At 43.8% G+C, this 22079-nt stretch overlaps 1 protein-coding gene across 2 annotated transcripts; it reads right to left on the bottom strand.

Annotated features, from left to right (window-relative positions):
- Positions 1-1918: 1918 nt before the first annotated feature.
- On the bottom strand, positions 1919-21677 carry SEC11C (SEC11 homolog C, signal peptidase complex subunit). 2 transcript variants are annotated; one of them, XM_010376896.2, is made up of 6 exons: positions 21120-21677; positions 11481-11590; positions 8087-8236; positions 4971-5090; positions 3132-3189; positions 1919-2123 (listed from the first exon to the last, which is right to left on the bottom strand). In XM_010376896.2, exons 1-6 carry the CDS (start codon positions 21204-21206, stop codon positions 2070-2072), a joined length of 579 nt encoding a protein of 192 aa, XP_010375198.1. In that variant the 5' UTR covers positions 21207-21677; the 3' UTR covers positions 1919-2069. The 2 variants fall into 2 exon arrangements, with proteins under 2 accessions (XP_010375198.1, XP_030781942.1); XM_030926082.1 differs by lacking the exon at positions 3132-3189.
- Positions 21678-22079: the final 402 nt, after the last annotated feature.

The following is a 22079-nucleotide window of genomic DNA, read 5'->3' as shown; positions in this document are numbered from 1 at the left end:
CAACAGCATCAGGGTGGTCAAAAGACATCTTTGTCACTAAAATCCACAATTCAATGGCACTGGCTGAGCCCTGTCAGGGTTCTTAGGTGTCTTTGTAAAGTTCACTTCAGAATGTTAGGCATGTTCAAAGAATTACCAAAAAGCTTAGCCATGATAAGAGTTTTTTAAAAATTTACAGAAACCCAAGAAGATGATAAAATAATACGATTTTGACCCAACATTTTATAATATCAGTTTTAGGTAAGGGGAAAAAAATCAATTTTTTTTAAGAAAACAATTTATTACAGGGCACAAGGGAATAACGTTTTTAGAAAGTATTCTGTAAATCTTCTTTTCTTTGACTTTGCCGATTTCAACAGTTCCATTATTGTTGCAATAGTCTATTTTAGCAGAGAGAAAGGCTTAAAGGGCAAGCTGTCCCGAACAGATCACTCCCGCTGGTCCTTACCAAGCCAGGCGCTCACTCAGGAAAATTCACCATACAGGTGTGACACAGGCTTACACTGAACGGGAAAAAATGAGCAACAACAGGGAACGTCTATCGAGCGGATACTGTGGACGCGTCAAGGACCATGCGGCTTACTGCTCACGACAGCCCCATTCAGTAAATGCAGTTCTTATCCTCCATCTGGGGCTAAGGGAAGTTAAGTTAACTCGCCTGAGGCCACATAGGTGGTTAAGTGACTTTTAGGGCTTCTAAATTCTTAGATCAGAATTGAACAAATGCAAAAGAATGAGGTAGATTTGTAAGTCCTGATTCAAAGGATGTCAACAGCACTGTGTTTGGTGAAAAGAGAACATTTTAGTAACGCTGAAGAGTGCATTTTAAAACATCGCTGGCCTCCTTTTGATTCCTCTAATATTTCACTATGCGAAGTGGGCACCAGCTTTGGTGCTGGGCACTAGCAGCATGAGCATCCCCTGGGAGCATGTTAGAAGTACGTCAAGTCAGGCTCACCCCAAACCTCCTGAGTCCGCATCAGCAGTGAACAAGACGGGGCTGTGTACTCCTTAAAGTGTGAGAACCCTCTAGCCCGCCAACAGCACTCCCTTTTCTGCACTTGGCTATGATGCACTTCCCGGGATTTATGTGCTCCACTCCCTCTCATTTCTTTCAACTCTGCTTAATGTCACCTCCTTAGAGAGGTCTCCTCTGACTTCCATCTGAAAAGCAGTGTCATCTGTCACCCTCTATCTGCTTAACATGCTTTATCTTTCTTCATAGCAATGACCAGTACCTGAAATCACAGGCTCGTGTGTTATCTGTTCCTCCTACTCCAGTGTGGGTTCCGTCAGGGCAGGGACTTCGTACCTCCAGCACATCAGACAGTGGCTGGGTAAAAGCGCTTGATAAATACTTGCAAGAGGGTCTACTTTCTCCGCAGGACTATATAGCGTGCAAATACCTAATTTAATGGTGGATATCCCTGGTAAGCGGAAAGGGAAGACTGGGGAAAGAGACCTTTTGTAGTTTTTGCAATTTTCAACTTTTACCCTTCTGGAGTTTTTGCAGTTTTTCAAAGGCGTATGCACCATTTAAAATAATTTATTAAACACTTTTCAAATAATTTAACAAACTAGCTCAAGATATATCATACCACAAAACAAAGCAGATTACATCCCTTCCTTCTAAAAGATTTTGGCTTTCTGAGTTTCTCAGATTATACTTTAATAAGAAACTATGTCCTTTTAAGGGCCTCTTTGTTTCCCCCCAGAAATGTCATTATATTAAGAATTTTACTTTTGAAACTCAGACATTACAACTATACATGTGGACCATGCCTTGCCCCACTAGCAGGCCAGGCCCTAAACAGCCTGCCTGGTTCTTGAAGTGGTGCAGACCCTCACACTCAGTGTAGAGTTTCCCACAATTGGCAGAGAGATTGAGCAGATTCAAATCAGATTCCACAAAAGAAAATCATCTTTACTGGTGAATCTTTTATTTGGACAAGACAAAAACATCTCCACACTGTTCCCTTTTATACAGAAAATGGAACATCTCAAATATATTAGTTTTTCTCTTTTTCACAGAATTCATTTCAATCTGGTCCCAGGAACTGCTTCTCATTTTAGGATTCACGTTTTAGTAACACATATGCACCCATTATAGCCAACAGAGCATACTGGAAAGAAAACACAATGGAAAATCACTGTGAGGTCTACAAAGAAATTTGGTCTGTAAATGTATTCAGATGAAGTCCGTTAAATACTGGGCTGAGGACAAAATCAAAAGATTACCTCTTCCCCCCATGCCTTGTTCTCTAAATGAGCTGTTCAATGCCACATTATGATCAAAAACCCAAATATATACTGATGGACTGAAGATCAGACAACGAACAAACACAGCAAATGCAGTGCTTACTCCTACGCAGGTTTCCCATTGTTTGTCAAGTGATTTTTTAAAAAAATATAGATACACGCCTGTAATCCCAGCACTTTGGGAGGCTAAGGCAGGCAGATCACCTGAGGTCAGGAGTTTGAGACCAGACTGGCCAACATGGTGAAACCCTGTCTCTACTAAAAATACAAAAATGAGCTGGGCGTGGTGGTGGGCACCTGTAATCCCAGCCACTAGGGAGGCTGAGGAAGGAGAATCACTTGAACCTGGGAGGCGGAGGTTGCGGTGAGCCGAAATTATGCCACTACACTCTAGCCTGGGTGACAGAGCCAGATTCCATCCAATATATATATATATATATATATATATATATATATATATATATATATATATATACATACACACACACACACATTTACATATATACGATATATACACACACATATATATACACATATAGAGAGAGAGATACCATTTTTGTTGAAGTTGAGAGGTAAGCATTACTAGTTTATGGGACTACTTTTGTGTGTGTATGAAAATTTCCATAATAAAAAGCAACAATTAGATAAATGCCATTTTAGAACATGAACACACAGGGGGAAAGTAGCTATTTTAAATAATTAATTTAAATGTTACTACTTTAAATGACTACATTAATTTGTGGTTAACTATAGATATTCTGCAGGCCTATTAATGGCAACATGTTTTAAGAAGACTGCCTCTTTACAGTTGCACAAGTAAAAGCTCCAATATTTAACTAAGTAAATAAATATAGACACAAATAAATTCCTACCTTGAATTTTGGATAGTCATTCATTATTATGGTGACCATACCAACATATGGTAAAAACCTAAATTGTGGGATAAAAAGCAAGAGATATAAAAATTGTTTATAACATGATGATGGCAACATCTGAAAATACTATAAATCAGTCTTAGGAAATGAATCGTACGTGGGAATGCCACTGACCGGGGCTGTAAGGATGTATTCAGCCCTGTCTCAAACAGCTTTATTAGTAAGGAGCATCAGCACTGGCAGCCAGGACAAGTTTTCTAAGTAGGCACTTGAGTTGAGATAGTGATGCTGGTTGTCTTCACTTGCTACAATTAAAATAGTTAAGCCGCTTATACAAAAAGATGAGGCAACTTTCACAAATCTAGTTTCTATTTAGAAGAGAAGATTCAGAGAGCCTATATAAAAACTGCTGTTAGATAAAGCTTTCAAAGCACATGAGTAATGAGTTTGTAATGCAAATAATTATTTTGATTTCCCAGTGCTTGTCAACAAATAAATGTATAGGGTAGCAAATACAAATGTGAATACCATAACTTACACTCAAATATGATTATGATCCCAGAGAGAGGAGGTTCAGTGCAGAAACCAGCCAATGATTACGCTGACAAAATTAACAGCAATATGTCATCAGATGGACCCAGGTCTCAATCACCTCTGCTCATGGGAAACCAGGTAACACACCCATAGTACCTTCCAGTCTTTTATAAATCAGTAGCTCCATCCTCTCTCTTATCCAAAGTCTCTCACCAGAGTGTCTAGAAAGACAGGATGGACTAACTGGAAGCCCTCCTGGTCCCCCCGGAGATATTCAAGTGAAAACGCAACAAAGAAAAATGGTTAAAGGAATAGGAAGAAGCCGTAAGCCACAATCTGACTGATAATGCTAAATCTTACAAAATGGTAGCCAGTCTCTCCAGCCTTAAAAAGCTAGTGAGATTTAGGTAAGATAAAAAAAACATTTCTACGTCTGTTCAACATAAAACGGGTTGCCGAGAGGGGAAGAATTCCCTTTTTTGGTTTTTAATGAGGACACATTCTCTGTTATGTCAATCAGAAGCAGAACTCATTGCTGGACAACTATACAAAGATGAATACTAAAAGATGTATCACAGAAATGTTTCTAGTTACAAAAAATAGGAAATAATCTAAGTGTCCACCAAAAGGGGATTGGTTAAATAAATTTTTATTCACAATAAAACAGCTTGTAGCCACTTAAAAAGATATAGATGTAGATTTGACATGAAAAGCTATTTCCAACTTCCTGCTGGGTGAAAAACAATCAAATTCTAAGTGAAATTATATATATGCATAACACACATAACCAGCCCAGAGAGTATCTACAGCATTCCCTGAAACGTTAAACAGTGGTTATCTCTGGGAGACTTTCTTGTAATGGTTATTTAAAATCCACAAATAACTAATCTCTCAGTGAGGATTTCTTTTTATTCATTTTTTAAGAACAAATTTTTTTTTAATTTTTCTTAATAGAGATGGGGTATCCCTATGTTACCCAGGCTGGTCTTGAACTCCTGGGCTCAAGTGATCCTCCTGCCTTGGCCTCCCAAAGGTGCTGGGATTACAGGTGTGAGCCACTGCGCCTGGCTGGATTTATTTTTAAACAGATTTGAACCCATCATATAGATAATTGGGCTCCATTTTAGATTTTAGGTCTTTAGGAATTTATAAGTTGTATTTGTCTTCACAGGATAAACTAGAACTGCTTAGAACTCTCCTGATATGTCATATTTGTAATTAACGACTCAGTCTATCCATTTAATTTCTTCATTTCTAAGTGTTTTCCATAACCTTCTATATAACTTAAAGGTGAATTCTCACCCTCTTGCTCTTCCCACCACGTCCTTCTTTTCCAGCCAGTTCTGGCCTTCTTTGTACAAGCCTCTATCGTCAACTTCATTATTATCTCCTTTAGTCAGAAATTTGATGTCTCCATTATCTCTGGAAAGCAAAATAATGTCCTCTCAAAAATTATTTTCAGCACAGTATCATTTACAAAAATATTAGTTTATCCAAGACTTTACTGTCAGACAGGAGCATTTAGAAAAACAAAGATAACCTGACCTTCTTTTAGTCTAAGATGACTGCTTTAGACAACCATTCAACTGAAGCACAAATCTAATGACAATTTTGTAGACTTAAATTCCAAAACACTCAAGTAACCATGACAACAAAAACCATGACCAAGCACAAGGGCAACGATTTGCTTCCAGCACAGCACACAATGAAGAATTCCTTCTCACCACATGGCTTCTGGGAATGACGAATACACTAGGACCTAACATTTTTTTAACCTGTAAACAAGTGTATTCCTGTCATTCATCAGTGGATAAAATCATGTGAATTACCGTTGTGCAATTCTTTCAAGTCCAGATTCATAATACACAAAAACACTATTGACAAGGAGCTTTTCCAGGCTCACTTCATTCACTTCCAGTCAGAATAGGTCAGAAGTCAGGACATGAAGCTGGTTTAACAACCTGTGCTGGACTTGAACTGTTTTCATTCTTAGACCTCATGGAACAATTTGGTTTTTTGTTTGTGTGTTTGTTTGTCTGAGATGGAGTCTTGCTCTGTCACCCAAGCTGAAGTGCCATGTGCCATCTCAGCTCACTGCAACCTCTGCCTCCCAGGTTCAAGCGATTCTCCTGCCTCAATCTCTGAGTAGCTGGAATTACAGGTGTGAGCCACCACACCGAGGTAATTTTTGCACTTTTAGTAGAGGTGGGGTTTTGCCATGTTGGCCACGCTGGTCCAGAACTCCTGACCTCAAGTGATCCACCAGCCTCGGCCTCCCAAAGTGCTGGGATTACAGGCATAAGCCATCGCGCCCAGCCTCATAGACCAATTTGTTAACATGGATGATATTCCTCTTCACTCTAGATATAAACTTAATCCTAGATCACACAGATTTGAGCACAAGGTAATTTAAATGCAAGTGTGCTCTAGGCTGTCCTCAGATTTCCTTTTCCTTGCCAAATGCACAATTTGTTACTGCATTATTTCCTTCACCACTGACCACGGTAGTATAAAGTCGAATTTGCAGGGAAACAAGAATCACAAATGGCATAACACCAGTGTGTTAAAGCGACATGTGGGACCCGTTTTAAGCATTCTAAACTGGTGCTCAGATAGCCTTGACTCTAGAAACATAATATTGTAGTATTATGGAGCTGTAAAGAGGGTCTTCTTTCAATAAGACAGATGAAAAAAGAATGCACTATTATAATGCAACAAAATGCCAAAACCCCAAAGATTTGAAACCATATTAAAAAGAGCAAGCTGAGTTGCAGACATGGTTATAAAGGAAATCAGGATAAAAATCCTGACAGTTTCTCATAATTCATGCAAATTAGAGCAAATAATCATTTCCTCAACTTGGAACAATTGATCATCTTTAGAAATTAATTGTAAGTCAGTGCAAGTACTGTCACATCATGACTGAGGATGCTTCTTCCTCAGGAATCTAACAGGTAGGCAACAAGTAACCGTTAGCACAGGACCAGTGTATCAGCACAGGTTGAAACTGGATTGTTTTCATGTTTAGAGTAATGTGAAGTGAATAAATATCAATATCTGTGGGGTACACTTGTGAAGAAGCAGTAAATGGGCCGGGCACGGTTACTCACGCCTATAATCCCAACAATGTGGGAGGCTGAGGTGGGTGGATCACCTGAGGTCAGGAGTTCGAGATCAGCCTGGCCAACATGGCGAAACCCCATCTCTACTAAAAATACAAAAATTAGCCAGGTGTGGTGGCACGTGCCTGTAATTCCAGCTACTTGAGAGGCTAAGGGAGAATTGCCTGAACCCAGGAGGCGGAGGTTGCAGTGAGCTGAGATCACGCCATTGCACTCCAGCCTAGGAGACAAGAACAAGGCTCTGTCTCAAAAAAAAAAAAAAAAAAAAAAAAAATTAGCCAGGCATGATGGTGCATGCTTGTAGTCCCAGGTACTCAGGAGGCTGGGGCAGGAGAGTCACTTGAACCCGGGAGGCGGAAGTTGCAGTGAGTGGAGATCACACCATTGTACTCCAGCCTAGGCGACACAGTGAGACTCCATCTCAAAAAAAGAAGCAGTGAATGGAATGGGAATCTAATACCAGATATGTACAAGTAGTTACTTCTCTCTCTCAAACTCAAACACACACACATACAGAGTGAGAAATGCTCCGTTATTAAAAAACATACCTAGGCATACCTAAATTTAATTCTGACTCATACAGATAAAAATCCATACTAAGCTGCATAAAGGTAAATGAATAACCAAGTATATATGAAATGTAACACTTCTACTAATCATGTGAAGTACTCTCTCATGAGAACTTTATATATTTGAGCAAGAAGTAAATGTTTCCGGTTCCAGAAAAGGATCTTAATAAGTAAGTCATGGCTGGTATTAACAGCAAGGCTGTTTGGGGAGTGGGGGATGTGGCAATGGAAAATTAATGCAGAATATGCAATGACCAAATCATGAGATGAGTTGGAAAAGGAATTTTTATCCATCCAGGACTAATATTACTGCTGAAAATGCCACTTTGGCTAAACACAGAAAAACAGCTAGTTTTTTTGCATTTCAGAAAATAATTTTCATATCAAAACCGTCCTCTGTTGCAGTGTGACTCGATTTTCTTTGAACTCCTTCAAATAACTACCATGTCATAATATATCACACCTTACAATTGTGCAGCAATTTAAGTTTCTGAATTGCTTTAGTAAACATTAGTTCACTTCATTCTCATAATCACTCTGTGAGTTACTGTGGGTTTAACGACCACAACTCTCATCCTACAGAAAGAGTTACGCAGTTGGTCCAAAGTCACCCAGTGAGAAAATGGCAGAACTCACGACATAATCCTGTGCTTTTACTAGTTTCTAATTAGCCATGAATCTACCAAAAATTTACAAAACAAAACCAAAAAGAAATAAGCCTCTTTACTTTTCATGAACTTTGATTACTCTGTGAACTATTGGAATGTCTCGTCCTTCAACTTTAAAAACAACTATTTCACCAGCTCTGATTGGGTCTTCCCGGAAATTTGTGAGGAACAGGAGGTCTCCTCTGTGAAAGGCCGGCTCCATACTGCCACTAGAAAGAAGCACAAAGTCAGTATCAGCATTACCCTGTGTCCAAAAGGTGATCAGAATAAACATGTCAGAGGTGAAACTCAATAGTCAAGTAGGTCTCAGGAGCTATAAAACAAGCCACTGCAGCTTCCTTCTGACTGCTCAAGGTAGTAACATGTGCGAAAGGAAATGACTTCTACTGACATTAATGTGTCGTGAGCACTGGCAGAACCCTCTGCAGTTTGTATCAGGTAGAAAAGAAACCAGGATTAACGTCAACTCTGAAGTAAAAGCTACCAATTTTTAGCTTTCAAAAAAGTCCTGCATCTACAAATACAGTAGTGTTTTCCTCCAGAACTGCAGAACTTACAGCTAATCATCTAGGGCAATCCTTTCGTTTTAGAGCAGATCCCCAGCACTTAGGATACTGCAACACTTACTTAAGAAATGAGCCGGGCGCGGTGGCTCAAGCCTGTAATCCCAGCACTTTGGGAGGCCGAGATGGGCGGATCACAAGGTCAGGAGATCGAGACCATCCTGGCTAACATGGTGAAACCCCGTCTCTACTAAAAAATACAAAAAACTAGCCGGGCGAGGTGGTGGGCGCCTGTAGTCCCAGTTACTCAGGAGGCTGAGGCAGGAGAATGGCGTAAACCCGGGAGGCGGAGCTTGCAGTGAGCTGAGATCCGGCCACTGCCCTCCAGCCGGGGCGACAGAGTGAGACTCCATCTCAAAAAAAAAGAAATGAGGAACACATGAAAGCACTTGGGGAGCACGACCCACCCTGATGCCAAACTGAGGCTGGGACAAAACGGGAACCCAAGTCCTTTGCCTCCTGCAGCAGCAGGAGAACATGGTGGAGAATTCCACCATATTCTACAAAAGCCCAATTCTAACAAACATGGACTGGGTTATTGTGGAAGTCAATAAACAATTCCACATGATACCAATTTAAACCTGTGCCAAAATCTTTGGTGGATTCAAAGTAAATTGCAATATGCTGGAAGCTAAAATTTGAAAAGTTCATTTTATATATATATATTATATACATACACACACACACACACACACACACACACACACACACATATGTGTGTGCTAATTCTTTGCTTTAATACATGAGAGAATAAGACCTAGAAACACAGGGGGCTCTGCAACCAAGGACGAGTAACGGCTGCTGAGCAGGAAGAACCTGAGGAGAATGAACCACTGAAGTTCCGTGGAGCTCTAGCAGAAACAAAGAAAACCGTGGCTCCCAACAAGAGTTTGGGAAGCTCGCCCTCCTTCCTTCCAGCCTGGCCCACCTCAAACATCTCAGCAGGTGCAGAAGGTGGCAAGGAGAAATGCAGCCTGTCAAACCAGTGCCACTAAGTGTAGTCATGGATGAAGCATTCAAAATCAGCCAATCTGAATGACAGGGGAAAAGGGCTAGAAATACAACTGACTTAAGAGAAAACATCACAGTCAACAAATTCGAGTTTGTTCTGTCCCCCAATATGAAATTCTACTTTGTCTTCTTCTGAAAATAAAACGTAATTGTTTCAGGGTTAAAAAAAAAAAAAAAAGCTAAAATGCTTAAGATAATTTCTTCATCTGTGGTCTCATCTTTACTCCTTCAACAAAATTCTGGAAGATACAGTGGGAAGATGTTGATAGAAAAGTAACGGTGTAAGAGAACTGCCGCTGGGGAAAGATCCCTGCACAGACGACAGAGGCCATAGGTGTCCTGAGGGTGGACATCAAGGGTCACTATCACGTCCTATCAGGAGAGCAGTTCTTTTCAACGTTTCACTAATATCAATGTCTACTTGCTTTCCTCATGGGCCAGATTCCCCCCAAAACCACACATCCCTTAGGGATGTCACTGGTTTATGTTGACAAACCAAATTGCTTTACCATTACAAAGAATGCTTTAAAAAAAAAACAGTCCCTAAGTGCAGCAATTTCACACTAGCTCCTGTGTGAAAGTGTGTCTGTGAAATCTGACGAAGGCCAGGAAATCTCAGATCTAGTGTTGGTTCTGCCAAAAGTTACTGGGAGATGCTTGAGGCCTGGCCTCATTGGGCCTCAGGTTCCTTGTCTGTTAAAGGAGAGGGTCCATCTAAATTTGAGGTTTTAAATTCCTTCTTCTTTAAAAAAAAAAAAAAGCCTTAAAATCCTTCCTTCACATGAACTCTTACCAGGAAGTGTAACCACATAAAACACATAAGCGTGGAACTGTTACATGTGAAGCAAGGCTAAGGTTTCCTGAATCCATGAGTGTACTTCCCTTCTCCACACTCCTAATCTACCCACCCCAACGCTAGGGGCCTCCCTAAAGCACAGTGTGAACACGAGTGGGTCGGAGGTCCCACAGCTCTGCTGTGAGCTAGGCTGTCCTCAGTCTTCTAAATTCATGAAAACTCCATCTCTAGAAGTGTGCCCCTTGGCCAAGCACATGAGGGCGGCCTGGTGGGGCGTGGATCACGGCTATGGCCCCACAAGGTGGTGGCAAGGCCCGGTAGAGGGAAAGGGCACTGGTATGGGAGCTAAGAGCCCTATGTTCTGGCCTCGGCTCCTGTACTGGTAAGCTGTGACTCTGCCCAAGTTACTGCCACAGCCCACCATGCCACCTTGAAAACAACAGATTTGATGACCTAAGACACACCAGACAGACAGCATCTTGAAGCACCTACTAGTTCCCAAACACGGCCATTTGATTTCAAATTGATGTGAAGTTTTTCCCCTTGGATGGCTTTATGGCTGTGTGAAGTTAACTCCAGTGGTAACTTTTCTAAAATAAACATGCTGTACTTTTATAAGCATCATAGTCTCAAGAAGATAGTAGCCATCAATACACCAGTATTACTGAAGAAGCTTGAAAAAAATACTAGACACAATGCTACGCACTGGGGATACAGACGCCCTGCCTGTTTGGTACAAAGAAAATGAAGTAACATTTTTAGTTATGTTTAAAAATCAATTTGTATAGAAATAATGCATGAATACCATATTATTAAATTGTCATTTGAAATGAATTAGGTGCACGAGCATCAACATGGTTAAAGCTCTAAAATGTCTACTAAGATAAGATTTTTCAAAAGCCAGAAAAAAAGAAACATTCTCAAAATAGGTATCAATAAAGACTAATAATTTATCCAATTAAAATCTTGAATTTCAGCTGTCATACAGGTTTTCACTTTAGGCTCTTTACGCTGCCCCGCTCCTCAGACCCAGGGCAGCCTTGTGATGGAGGCTTTGGCTGGAGGCCAGCCTGGGGGACCTACCTCAGCACCACCACGATGGGGCTTTCGCTGCCGGTGAGCACGATCAAGCCTTTCCATATCATGAGGGCAGAAGACACAATCATGGCGAAGTTTAAAACCTGGTAATAGAGCTGGAATGAAAAAGAGGAACCACAGTGAAAACCAATAGCAGAAGACCCACCACCCTGAAGCTGGAGATGCACTTATCAAACTTTTCCAAAGACAACACAAGGTACAAACTTCTGCAGTATTTCAACTTTTGTCCCTGGAAAGAGCCTGGCAAATCTCTCTCCTTAAGTGAGAGAGAGGGGAGGAAAAAAAGAGCAATCTGTGAGGCCTGTCTTGTTAAAGCCTCAAGGAGGCCCTCATCACCTCTTCGGGATTTCCCAGCGCCTTGTACCCTAGAGAGTTCCGCTACTCAAGGCCTGCCACCAGAGCCTCCCGATGAAGACCATTCCCAGACACAGTGCAGCATGGTGAGCACAGGTCTCACCCAGATCCGCACACTGTGGATTCACCTAGAACTACCTTTAGCCTCAAACGGAAGCTTCCGAGTCCTATAGTGCTTGGCAATGAGATCATCCTGCATCTAAAAATGACATTTTAAAACCAGTGAACAGAAACTCTAAACATCTTAATGTTTAAATTTTTCATAAATGTTTTAAAAGGTAAATAACAAATATTTGGTTAAGAGCACAGGTGGGGCTGGGCACAGTGGCTCAAGCCTGTAATCCCAGCACTTTGGGAGGCTGAGGCAGGCAGATCACGAGGTCAGGAGATCGAGACCATTCTGGCTAACACAGTGAAACCCCGTCTCTACTAAAAAATAGAAAAAAAAAATTAGCCAGGCATAGCAGCGGGCGCCTGTGGTCCCAGCTACTTGGGAGGAGGCTGAGGCAGAAGAATGGCGTGAACTCGGGAGGCGGAGCTTGCAGTGAGCCGAGATCGCACCACTGCACTCCAGCCTGGGCGACAGAGCGAGACTCCATTACAAAAACAAAAAGAGTACAGGTGGGCGGGTCACATGAGTTAACGCATAAGCACTAGTTATATCAGCTCTGAGAAGGAGGTAGAAGCCCACCCACTCTACCTCAGACCAGTGCGTTTAGACCCACTGGGCTTGCCTCGCTCCTTGCAGCATGGCACGAGCTGAAGCACAGGCTCTTCCTTGCTGACAGCTGCCTGCTGCACCTGCCAACTCCTAGTGACTAAAGGAGAAAACAACACCTGCCCATGTGCCAGCACCCTGTCAGGCTGGAGCTGACCCGTCAGCCCAAACATCCGCCTTCCTTCCAGGCACAACAGGGACTAACGCTGCTGTGGCTAGGACCACTCAAAATCAAAGCCCCTCATGGCATCGCCAGCACCGCCCGCCAGGGAGGCTCCTTACTTTGGTACCTGCCTCAATCTTCCTCTTCACAACCCCTGCAGTTGTTGGGGTGATCTGCAGAGCCAGGTGGGTGGTCCATCAACACTGTGCTATCTCAATTCTTGGGCCCCCATCCACATCTCCAAAGATCTTCCCTCCACTGGGGCCACCCACTCTCAGCAACACACCCCGGAACCAAAATGGCTCTATCCTCACGTGGGTCTATCCCCACTGGTTCAATGACCCCCTTCCACTGGGCCGCAGGTGCCTATTCTCCTGGCACCTGTGCTCACCTCTGTGTATACCTCAGGACCCATGTTCTGTCAGGTCCTTCACCCCTCATTTCTGTTTTTCTACCCTCAGCATGCAGTGTGCACAGTCACTTATAGGGTGGGAGCCACAACCCTACCAGGCCTGGCAGCCCTTCCTCCAGAGATTTCTGTTCCCCTCTCCAGGGAATGAACTCCCAGACCTCTGCTGAGGAAGGTGAGGCCTCTGGGTGGAAGACAGGAGAGCGAGGGGTCTCACTGCTTCTATGCTTTTCTACCCAATCTAATTTATTTCAGCCCTATCTCCCCTTCGCCTCCAGTTCTGGGGACACCAATTCCTGGGTCTCTGAGGACTATCTCTGCCTCACAAACCTGAAGAGCCACAGCCTCCCCCAGTGCCGTTCAGATCCTGGCTTTCTCTGGCTGTGCCAGTTCCCATTCTTCCATCTGTTTTCCAGCTTCTAGTATTTGGCTGATCTTGTTTCCTTTCCCAGGCATATCCTGGAGTAACTGATAACTTCTAAAACCTCCTTGCTATTAATATAGTTTTAGTGTTTTGGAGGCAGTGCTGTTAGACAAGTTAGATCCCACCTTAGCTCCCTACCAGCTTTCCAGAACATCCTTTTGAATGAAGTTTGGAGTGAGGACCTGGATCACATGGCTCTGGGCAGCATCATTTTCCTCCACTATCCAAATTTAATTTTAACTGAGATGGATGTGGTGGTATGAACTCTTTTTGAGCATTGAGTACAATTTAAAATACAGTTTTAAACACAGTTTAAATACAGTTTAAAATATACAAGGCCGGCCGGGTGCGGTGGCTCAAGCCTGTAATCCCAGCACTTTGGGAGGCTGAGACGGGCAGATCACGAGGTCAGGAGATCAAGACCATCCTGGCTAACATGGTGAAACCCCGTCTCTACTAAAAAATACAAAAAAAATTAGCCGGGCGAGGTGGCGGGCACCTGTAGTCCCAGCTACTCAGGAGGCTGAGGCAGGAGAATGGTGTAAACCCGGGAGGCGGAGCTTGCAGTGAGCTGAGATCCAGCCACTGCACTCCAACCTGGGCGACAGAGTGAGACTCCATCACAAAAACAAATAATAAGGCCTGGGCGCGGTGGCTCAAGCCTGTAATCCCAGCACTTTGGGAGGCCGAGACGGGCGGATCACGAGGTCAGGAGATCAAGACCATCCTGGCTAACATGGTGAAACCCCGTCTCTACTAAAAATACAAAAAAAAAAAAAACTAGCCGGGCGACCTGGCGGGCGCCTGTAGTCCCAGCTACTCGGGAGGCTGAGGCAGGAGAATGGCGTGAACCCGGGAGGCGGAGCTTGCAGTGAGCTGAGATCCGGCCACTGCACTCCAGCCTGGGCGACAGAGCGAGACTCCGTCTCAAAAAAAAAAAAAAAAAAAAAAAAAAAACAAATAATAAATAAAAAAAATACACAAGGCCTGGAAAAGTCAGGCTGAAAGAGACACTCAGGAAGTTCAAATAGAGACTTCCCAGGTGGTTCTATGTGGTTCTGACTTCTGGGTGTATGGACCATTCTTCACAGCGGCAGCGTGCAAGCATCAGTGTGCACTAGGATCGGCTGGCGATGCCTGAGGAATGCACTTCAGACACATTCCCAGGCGACACGAAAGCTGCTGGTGTGGGAATCACAGCTGAGAACCACTGCTCTATACCATTGGTTCTCAACCTTGGCTGCACCTTAGAATCATCGGGGAAGCCCTGGAAAGTCCATCCCAGACCAGCTGGATCGCTGGGAGGGGTGGGGTGATTCTGAGGTGCAGTGAAAGTTGAATCATGGCTCCTCCTCCCATCAGCTAAAGACTCTCCCATCGCAAACCCTTCCTCCACCTCACATCCTCCTCCAGCTTTCACACTCTCTCTTCTCCTTCACAGCTCTTCTCAAAACAGTGTCTACCCCAAGTTGCTCCCCTTCTTCACCATCTATATTCAGTCCTCAACCTACATAATCAGTCACATGCTCACTAAATCCAAAGGATAACTGTCGGCCCTCACCTTACCTGACCTTCCAGCAGCTCTCAACACACATGATCATTTCTTCAAACCCTTAGCCCCTGCCTTCCAGAATGGCATGCCATCCACTTCTGACCACTTTCTTGTCTTCCTGCCAGTTGCTCCTCCTCCACCTAAACCTCCTCCTCTACCTGAATGCTGGCATTGGTCCCATCATGCTAACTACTCCCAATTCAGAGACTTCCAACTGCCTACCTGACATTTCCACTCAGATGTCTTTAAAGACACCTCCTGCTCAACATGTCAAAATTAAACTTACCTTCTCCAAAAGCTTTCAGTGCTAGTGATCCTTCTCTCAGCAAATGACATTATTATTGCCCTGCTGTTTGGAGCCACCCCGTACCCATTCATTCTATACATTCTGGCTTTCCAAACATGTCTGGAGTTTGTACAGTTCTCTCTATTCCCACTGCCGCCACTCTCATAATATCACCAACGGGGCCCATCAGGCTGCTGTGACAGCCTCATGACAGGTCTCCTAATGCCCATGCACACCTCTTCCGATCCATTCTCTGTGCTACAATCAGGGCAGTCATGCGCCACTTTATGACAGACACATTCTGAAAAATGTGTTGTTAGGTGATTTTATTGTTGTCTGAACATCATAGAGTGTACTTATACAAACCCAGATGGTGTCGCTTACTACACCCCTAAGCTATACAGTGTAGCCTATTGCTCCTAGGCTAGAAACCTGTACAGCTTGCTACTAGATTGAATACTACAGGCGACTGTAACACACTGCTAAGTATTTGTGTAACTAAACATAGAAAAGGCAGAGTAAAAATATGGTATAATTTTATGGGACCACCATCGTGTATGTGGTCCATCATTGACAGAAACATCGTTATATGGTGCTTGACTGTACTGGTTTTCAAATGCACATCTGGTCACCTGGTCATGTCTATGCCCTGCCTAAAGCCCTTTGATTATATTCCACTACTCTGAGGATGAAGACTAAACTACAATATGGCCTCTAACGCCCTGTCTGATATATCCCCCCAGCCCCACTTCAGCTGCTGAAGCTCGCCTCACCCCAGCTGCACTGGTGGTACTGTCCACGCTTCCACCTCACATGCTTCTTTCCACCCCAGGGCCTTCATCCAGAAGGCTCCCTCCCTGGACCCCTCAGTTTACCAACACTCACCTTTACATCCACCTTTAAATGCCAGTGCCCAACAGAACCCTGCCCTGACCGGCTAGACCAGAAATCAGCAAACTTTTTGTGTAAAGGGTTAGACAGTAAATATTTTATGTTTACGGGTCACATAGTCTCATTGAAACTACTCAGCCCTGCCAATGTAGCAGGAAGGCAGCCATAGACAATATGTAAAAGAAAGAGCATGGCTGTGTGCCAATAAAACTTTACAAAAACAGGTGATGCAATGGGGTTTGCCAACCTCCACTCTGGCCAGCCTAGGTCTTCCTATTACATATTCTCACTGCATCCTGTATTTCTTGATATTATTCATCAGCATCATAATTAAGCATGTAATTACCTAATGTGTCTTTTGTACTAGACTTTACATTCCACAAAAGTAGGCATCATTTCAGCCTTGCTCATAGCTGTATCCTCAAGATTCAACACGGGCTTGGCAAAAAGTTAAGTATTCAATTTGTTGAATAAATAGTGATAAAATAACCATCTTTAATGGTGAGTGCAGGTTGAGAATTATGGCCCAAAGACATTCATTACAGTCTTAATTCTAATAATGTGGAAAAGGCAATAAATGAGCAACAATAGGGAAATAACTGAGTAGAAAATAGGGCCGAGTGCAGTGTAGCTCATGCCTGTAATCCCAGTACTTTGAGAGGCCGAGGTGGGCAGATAATCTGAGCTCAGGAGTTCAAGACCAGCCTGGCCAACATGGTGAAATGCCAACTCTACTAAAAATGCAAAAATTAGCCAGGCATGGTGGCACATGCGCCTGTAATCCCAGCTACTCGGGAGGCTGAGGCACAAGAATCTCTTGAACCCGGGAGGTGGAGGTTGCAATGAGCCGAGATAGCATCACTGCACTCCAGCCTGGGTGACAGAGCAAGACTCCATCTCAAAAAAAAAAAAAAAAAAAGAAAAGGAAAAGAAAATGGCAGATTAGTCCACTATTTAAAACAATGCATAAAGAACTCAATGGGAATGGAGGAGAAAGCGGGTTGGGTTAGGGGAGGAAAATAAAAAGGAAGTTTAATGACACGACCAAACACAGTATGTTGAGTGAAAAATGTAAGCTGCAGTAGGAGCTCACCAAACGATAAAACAAACACAAAGAGATGCCCCAAGATGCTAAGAGAGGCTATTTTAGGATAGTGAAATTATGAGTCATTGACTTTTCTTCTTTAAACTATTCTCTATTCTGAAAACGTATTCTGACTGATGTAAGGTAGGAAAAGCAGAGCTCAAAACTGTCTCTTGCTAATGTTAAAACTGTAACAATAGGTAATTTGATGCAATTATGAAGGATACAACTGAAAGTGAGGACATAAGTGAATTAAGATAATTGTTAGTGTATTTGGTGCAATAAATCAAAATAGGAACATAAATATAATTCAACATTAAAGTTACACCCTTTTTTATTTTTTTTTGAGATGGAGTCTCGCTCTGTTGCCCAGGCTGGAGTGCAATGGCATGATCTCTGCTCACTGCAACCTCCGCCTCCCTGGCTCAAGCGATTCTCCTGCCTCAGCCTCCCGAGTAGCTGGGATAATAGGTGTGCGCCACCACACCCGGCTAATTTTTATATTTTTAGTAGAGACAGGGCTTCACCATGTTGGCCAGGCTGGTGTCAAACTCCTGACCTCAAATGATCCACCCGCTTCGGCCTCCCAAGGTGCTAGGATTACAAGCGTGAGCCACTGCACTCAGCCTACACACCATTTTTAAAAGCAACTTGGCTACTATGTCAATAGCAAATTATGAAACTATCATTATATTCCCAGGAGACTGAAAAATGAAACTGGAGTGCTAAGCAGACATTGTCAAAGTGTTGGGCTATAATATGTTAAACCATTGCTTCTTCTGGTTACATGGATTAAGTTTTTTAGTGGTCGTTTCTAAGATTTTAGTGCACCTGTCACTGGAGCAGTGTGCACTGTACCCAATATGTAGTCTTTCATCCCTCATCAAATGAAGAATATTTACCAGAAAGTTGCCATGAAACAATCAAAGTCTTTACACCATTTCACCATAAGCTCAAAGAGCATAACGGAAAAAATCAAAAATCACAAAGCAAATATTTAAGAATGCAAAGAAGTGAGCATTTAGAAGAGATAAAAAAAATTCATGTCTTCATTCAATAAATATCGAGCATCCAACAACAACAACAACAACAACAACAACAACAACAACAACACGCTTCTAAAGTAAAATCAGCCTTACAAGTCACGTCACGCTAAAGCAGAAACTGTTCACTGGAATTCACATTCAAAAACCTCCCCAGCTGCTCTGCCTGACTTAAAGGACTTGATAAACAACCACTGTTTCATAATGAATTACATATCCAATTAGGAAAGCCCCAAACCATGGTTTTAAACAAAGATTGCCGTTTTTAGACAAGGTTTCAAGCCATCTGGCTCCACCCTGATAAAAGCAAATTATAAAATCTTGCCACTTATCCAGTAAAGACCTCGTACCAAGAATATATTTTCCCGTATAACTTCCCAAGCTTGAAAAGTTCAGTAAGGGGAAGCAAAATCAATTCCTCAAAAAAACTTCCTTTGAGCAAACCATCTACCTGCCAAGGAAATGCCCAAATACAAAAAAATCTAAAAATCAAACTAAGAAACCACAGATAATACTTGCAACACCTTAACTTTAAGAAACCTACTAATCAGATTCTAGGCTTAAAATCCTGGAATCCAGAAAAGTAATTTTGACTGAACTCCTGACAAGCTGACTGGGGTCTAAAAAAAACAAAACCACCACCATGTTTCACGGGTGCTTTTGTTGTTGTTCACCTTTGCCTACCAACTTTGTATGCTCAGCACTTAATGAGCATACAAAGTGTAGAAGTAAGTCCACACTCAGTCATTGTCAACCAAAGATGAAACAGCCAATGTCTAAGAGTTTTAAGCAAACATTTCAGACCAAATATTCTGGCTGACAGCAGCAGCACTGCCAGTAGCTGTATTTCCTCCTCTCTTCCTCACTGCAGAAACAAAGAGCCCTTGTCTTGCATGTGGGTCCTGCTTTAATAGTAAGCAGGGGCGGCAGAGAAAGAAGGTCCTGCTTTCAAGACTGGTGGAGCATGCAGGCCTGACAAGGTGTCATAAGATGCTATTTTGGAGGGAAGAAGAGGAACAAAAAAAGAAAAAAAAAAAAAAAAAGCAAACGGACAAAGCTTTTTAAAAAAGTACCGAGAAGCAGTAGATTTGAGCTTGCTGAATTTTAATTAGAAGACTAGCAAAACAGGCAATACAGCCAGCTGCTGGCAGGCCTTATCATTGAGAGCAAAAAACACACTGATCTTTCAAAGGGCAAAGTGGTTTAGGGATCAATACACTCATCAGAGGGCCTTTTCTGACAGTCTGCAATTACAGCCATCAGTAGTCAGTACTAATTTTAGAGACATTTTAAAAACTCAGCCATTAAGTCTAAATTTTTAAACAAAGCTCTGCTTCCTGGAGGGCATTCTTGTGAACAGCATCAATGCTCAGGACATTAGCAGTTACTTTTTTAAGCTGGTGATAGTCTCTACTACAACTCATCTTCCAGAAACAGGAGTATATCAGCTGTGCACACCTAGACACTACCACATCCTAAACACGGTTGATGAAATAGAAATTATCAAACTTTCCCACACGACTGCACTAGTCTGAAATTTTACTTGGGGGAGGGGGAGGAGAGTGAGAGGGGAAAAAACACATATGCCTAAGGGAGTAGTTGTGACCTCCCGTGGGCACCACCCCACATCTCAACTGATGGAGCAAATGAAACTGGATGCCCTCAAAATAATGAGGATTAATACCATTTTCAAAGACAATCAAAATCCCTTGGTTGGAAGGTCCCATTTTTCTTAGCACAATTTATTAGTAGCAATAGTGGCATTAGTATCCACCGTGATATTTAGGCCCTACAGGTCCCCCAAATTCTCTACCTAGAAGCTTACATAATCGTATTTTTCCTGACTGAGAGGGCTTCCTTTCCAATCCCTACTAACTCTTAACCTTATAGTGAAGAGATAAGGACCCAAAGACAGTGATGATGGCCAATAAGTGGCTAAGGAGAGAGCAAGAGGAACGTTTTCCTCTGAGGTCTTCTCAGAAAGGAGAGGGAATTCAACCACCCCAGCTGCCCAAAGACCCTACACTGCCTCCTATATTCATAGTGCGGCCAGAATGATGGCATCTTGGAAGTTAGAGAAGGCTTCTGGAATCCCGCTGGAAACACGGGTTGAGTCCACAATGATTGCGCACGGCTTGTGAGCTCTCTAGGCACAATGAGCATTATTGAGTCCCGACCCACGGTCAGGGGAAAAACAACTGTCCAGGTTGGAAAGAGACTGCTTTGGGAGGCATCGCTGGACAGCTCCCATTGTAGGAAAGTTCTTCCCTCTCGCCTGCCTTTCTGCCACTTCCACCCGCCGGCAGTCAGGCCTCTGAAGCCCCACAGAGAAGTCGGTTCCCTCTCCACCGGGTGGCCCTTCAAATACGCGCAAACAGCTGTCGCTCACATAGTCAACTCTCCCACAAGCGTGGCTGTGGCTTTCTCATCCATATTTGACATTCCATAGCACGGGGTTTCTATTCTCCCCTTTCCTACACCCTCCCCTAATTGTGCTCTTGTCAGGACAAGGAAGTGCACACCCATGCCCACACGTGGGCGTAGAACCCAGGGCCTGAGAGCCCAGCGCGGGAGCTTCGGGTGGCTGCCCGGCCGCAGTCACTGGGAGCTGCCCTTCCCGGAGCCCTGCACTGGAAGCCCCGACTCCCCGCAAGCACAGCCGGTCCCGGCCTGGGCGCGCTCACCACCCGCCTCCGTCACCTGGCGCTTGTTCATCTTCCTCAGGTCCCCGAAGATGTCCAAACCGGACGCGGGGAGATGCGCCCCCACGGCGCCCGCGCGTAACATGGCGGGGTCTCCGGGGACCTAGCGGCCAGCCGGCTCTGGATGTCACAGACGCCAGCGGAGCACCTGCCGGCCCCCGCCCACCGGCCCCGCGTCCTTGCGGCCACGTGACCGGCGACTCGCTTGGGCGTCTGGGAATCGTAGTCTCGCTAGTCTTGGGCACTGGCCAGCCAGGAAGGAACTTGAAGGAAGAAAACTACCACTCCCAGAATGCCGCGGGGCGGGCACCTCGGCCAGTGAAGACCCAGGGCTCCTAGGGAGGGCAGCGACAGGGCTCCGGAGCCTTGTCCGACCCTTCGGAGGGAACGTCGAGGAGCGAGTGACCCCGCATACCTTGGGGCCAACTCGGGGAAGGGACTACTCAAGAGAAGCCGAATTTCCCGACTCTGGTCAGGCGCCAAGAGGACACCTAACTCCTGCTCGCAAATCACCTAGCCGTGTATCTTGGCTATTGGACGACTGCAGCGAGGAAAGGTGGTGCCTCTACACTGGGGGCGGGCTGAACCGAATCGGGGCGGGGCCTAAAGATGGATGTGAGGTGGGCGGGGCTTGGAAGAGGTTGGACTTTGATGCCGCTGAATTCTGCGTTTTTGAGTGGTACCACTTGAATGCAAGGAAGTATCTTTGAATGCCTTGACCACAGTTGGGTTGCAATGGATATTAATTAAATGAATACATAAGCACCTAATTTCATACACGAGAAGGCAGAGGCCCAGAAAGGTTCATTGACGTGGCCAAGGTTAAGTGGAAATGAGTCTGGAATAGAACTCAAAGTTTTAAATTTAGAAGTCCTAGATCATCACAATTCTGATCCTAGATTACCTTTGGTTCATTCCCTCGTTTATGCATTATTTATTGTATTTATTTATCCACAAA

This window comes from Rhinopithecus roxellana, chromosome 21 (genome assembly GCF_007565055.1).
Source record: "Rhinopithecus roxellana isolate Shanxi Qingling chromosome 21, ASM756505v1, whole genome shotgun sequence".
NCBI classification, from domain to species: domain Eukaryota; kingdom Metazoa; phylum Chordata; class Mammalia; order Primates; family Cercopithecidae; genus Rhinopithecus; species Rhinopithecus roxellana.
The sequence above is the reverse complement of the archived record's forward strand: the minus strand, read 5'-3'. Positions and strand labels throughout refer to the sequence as shown.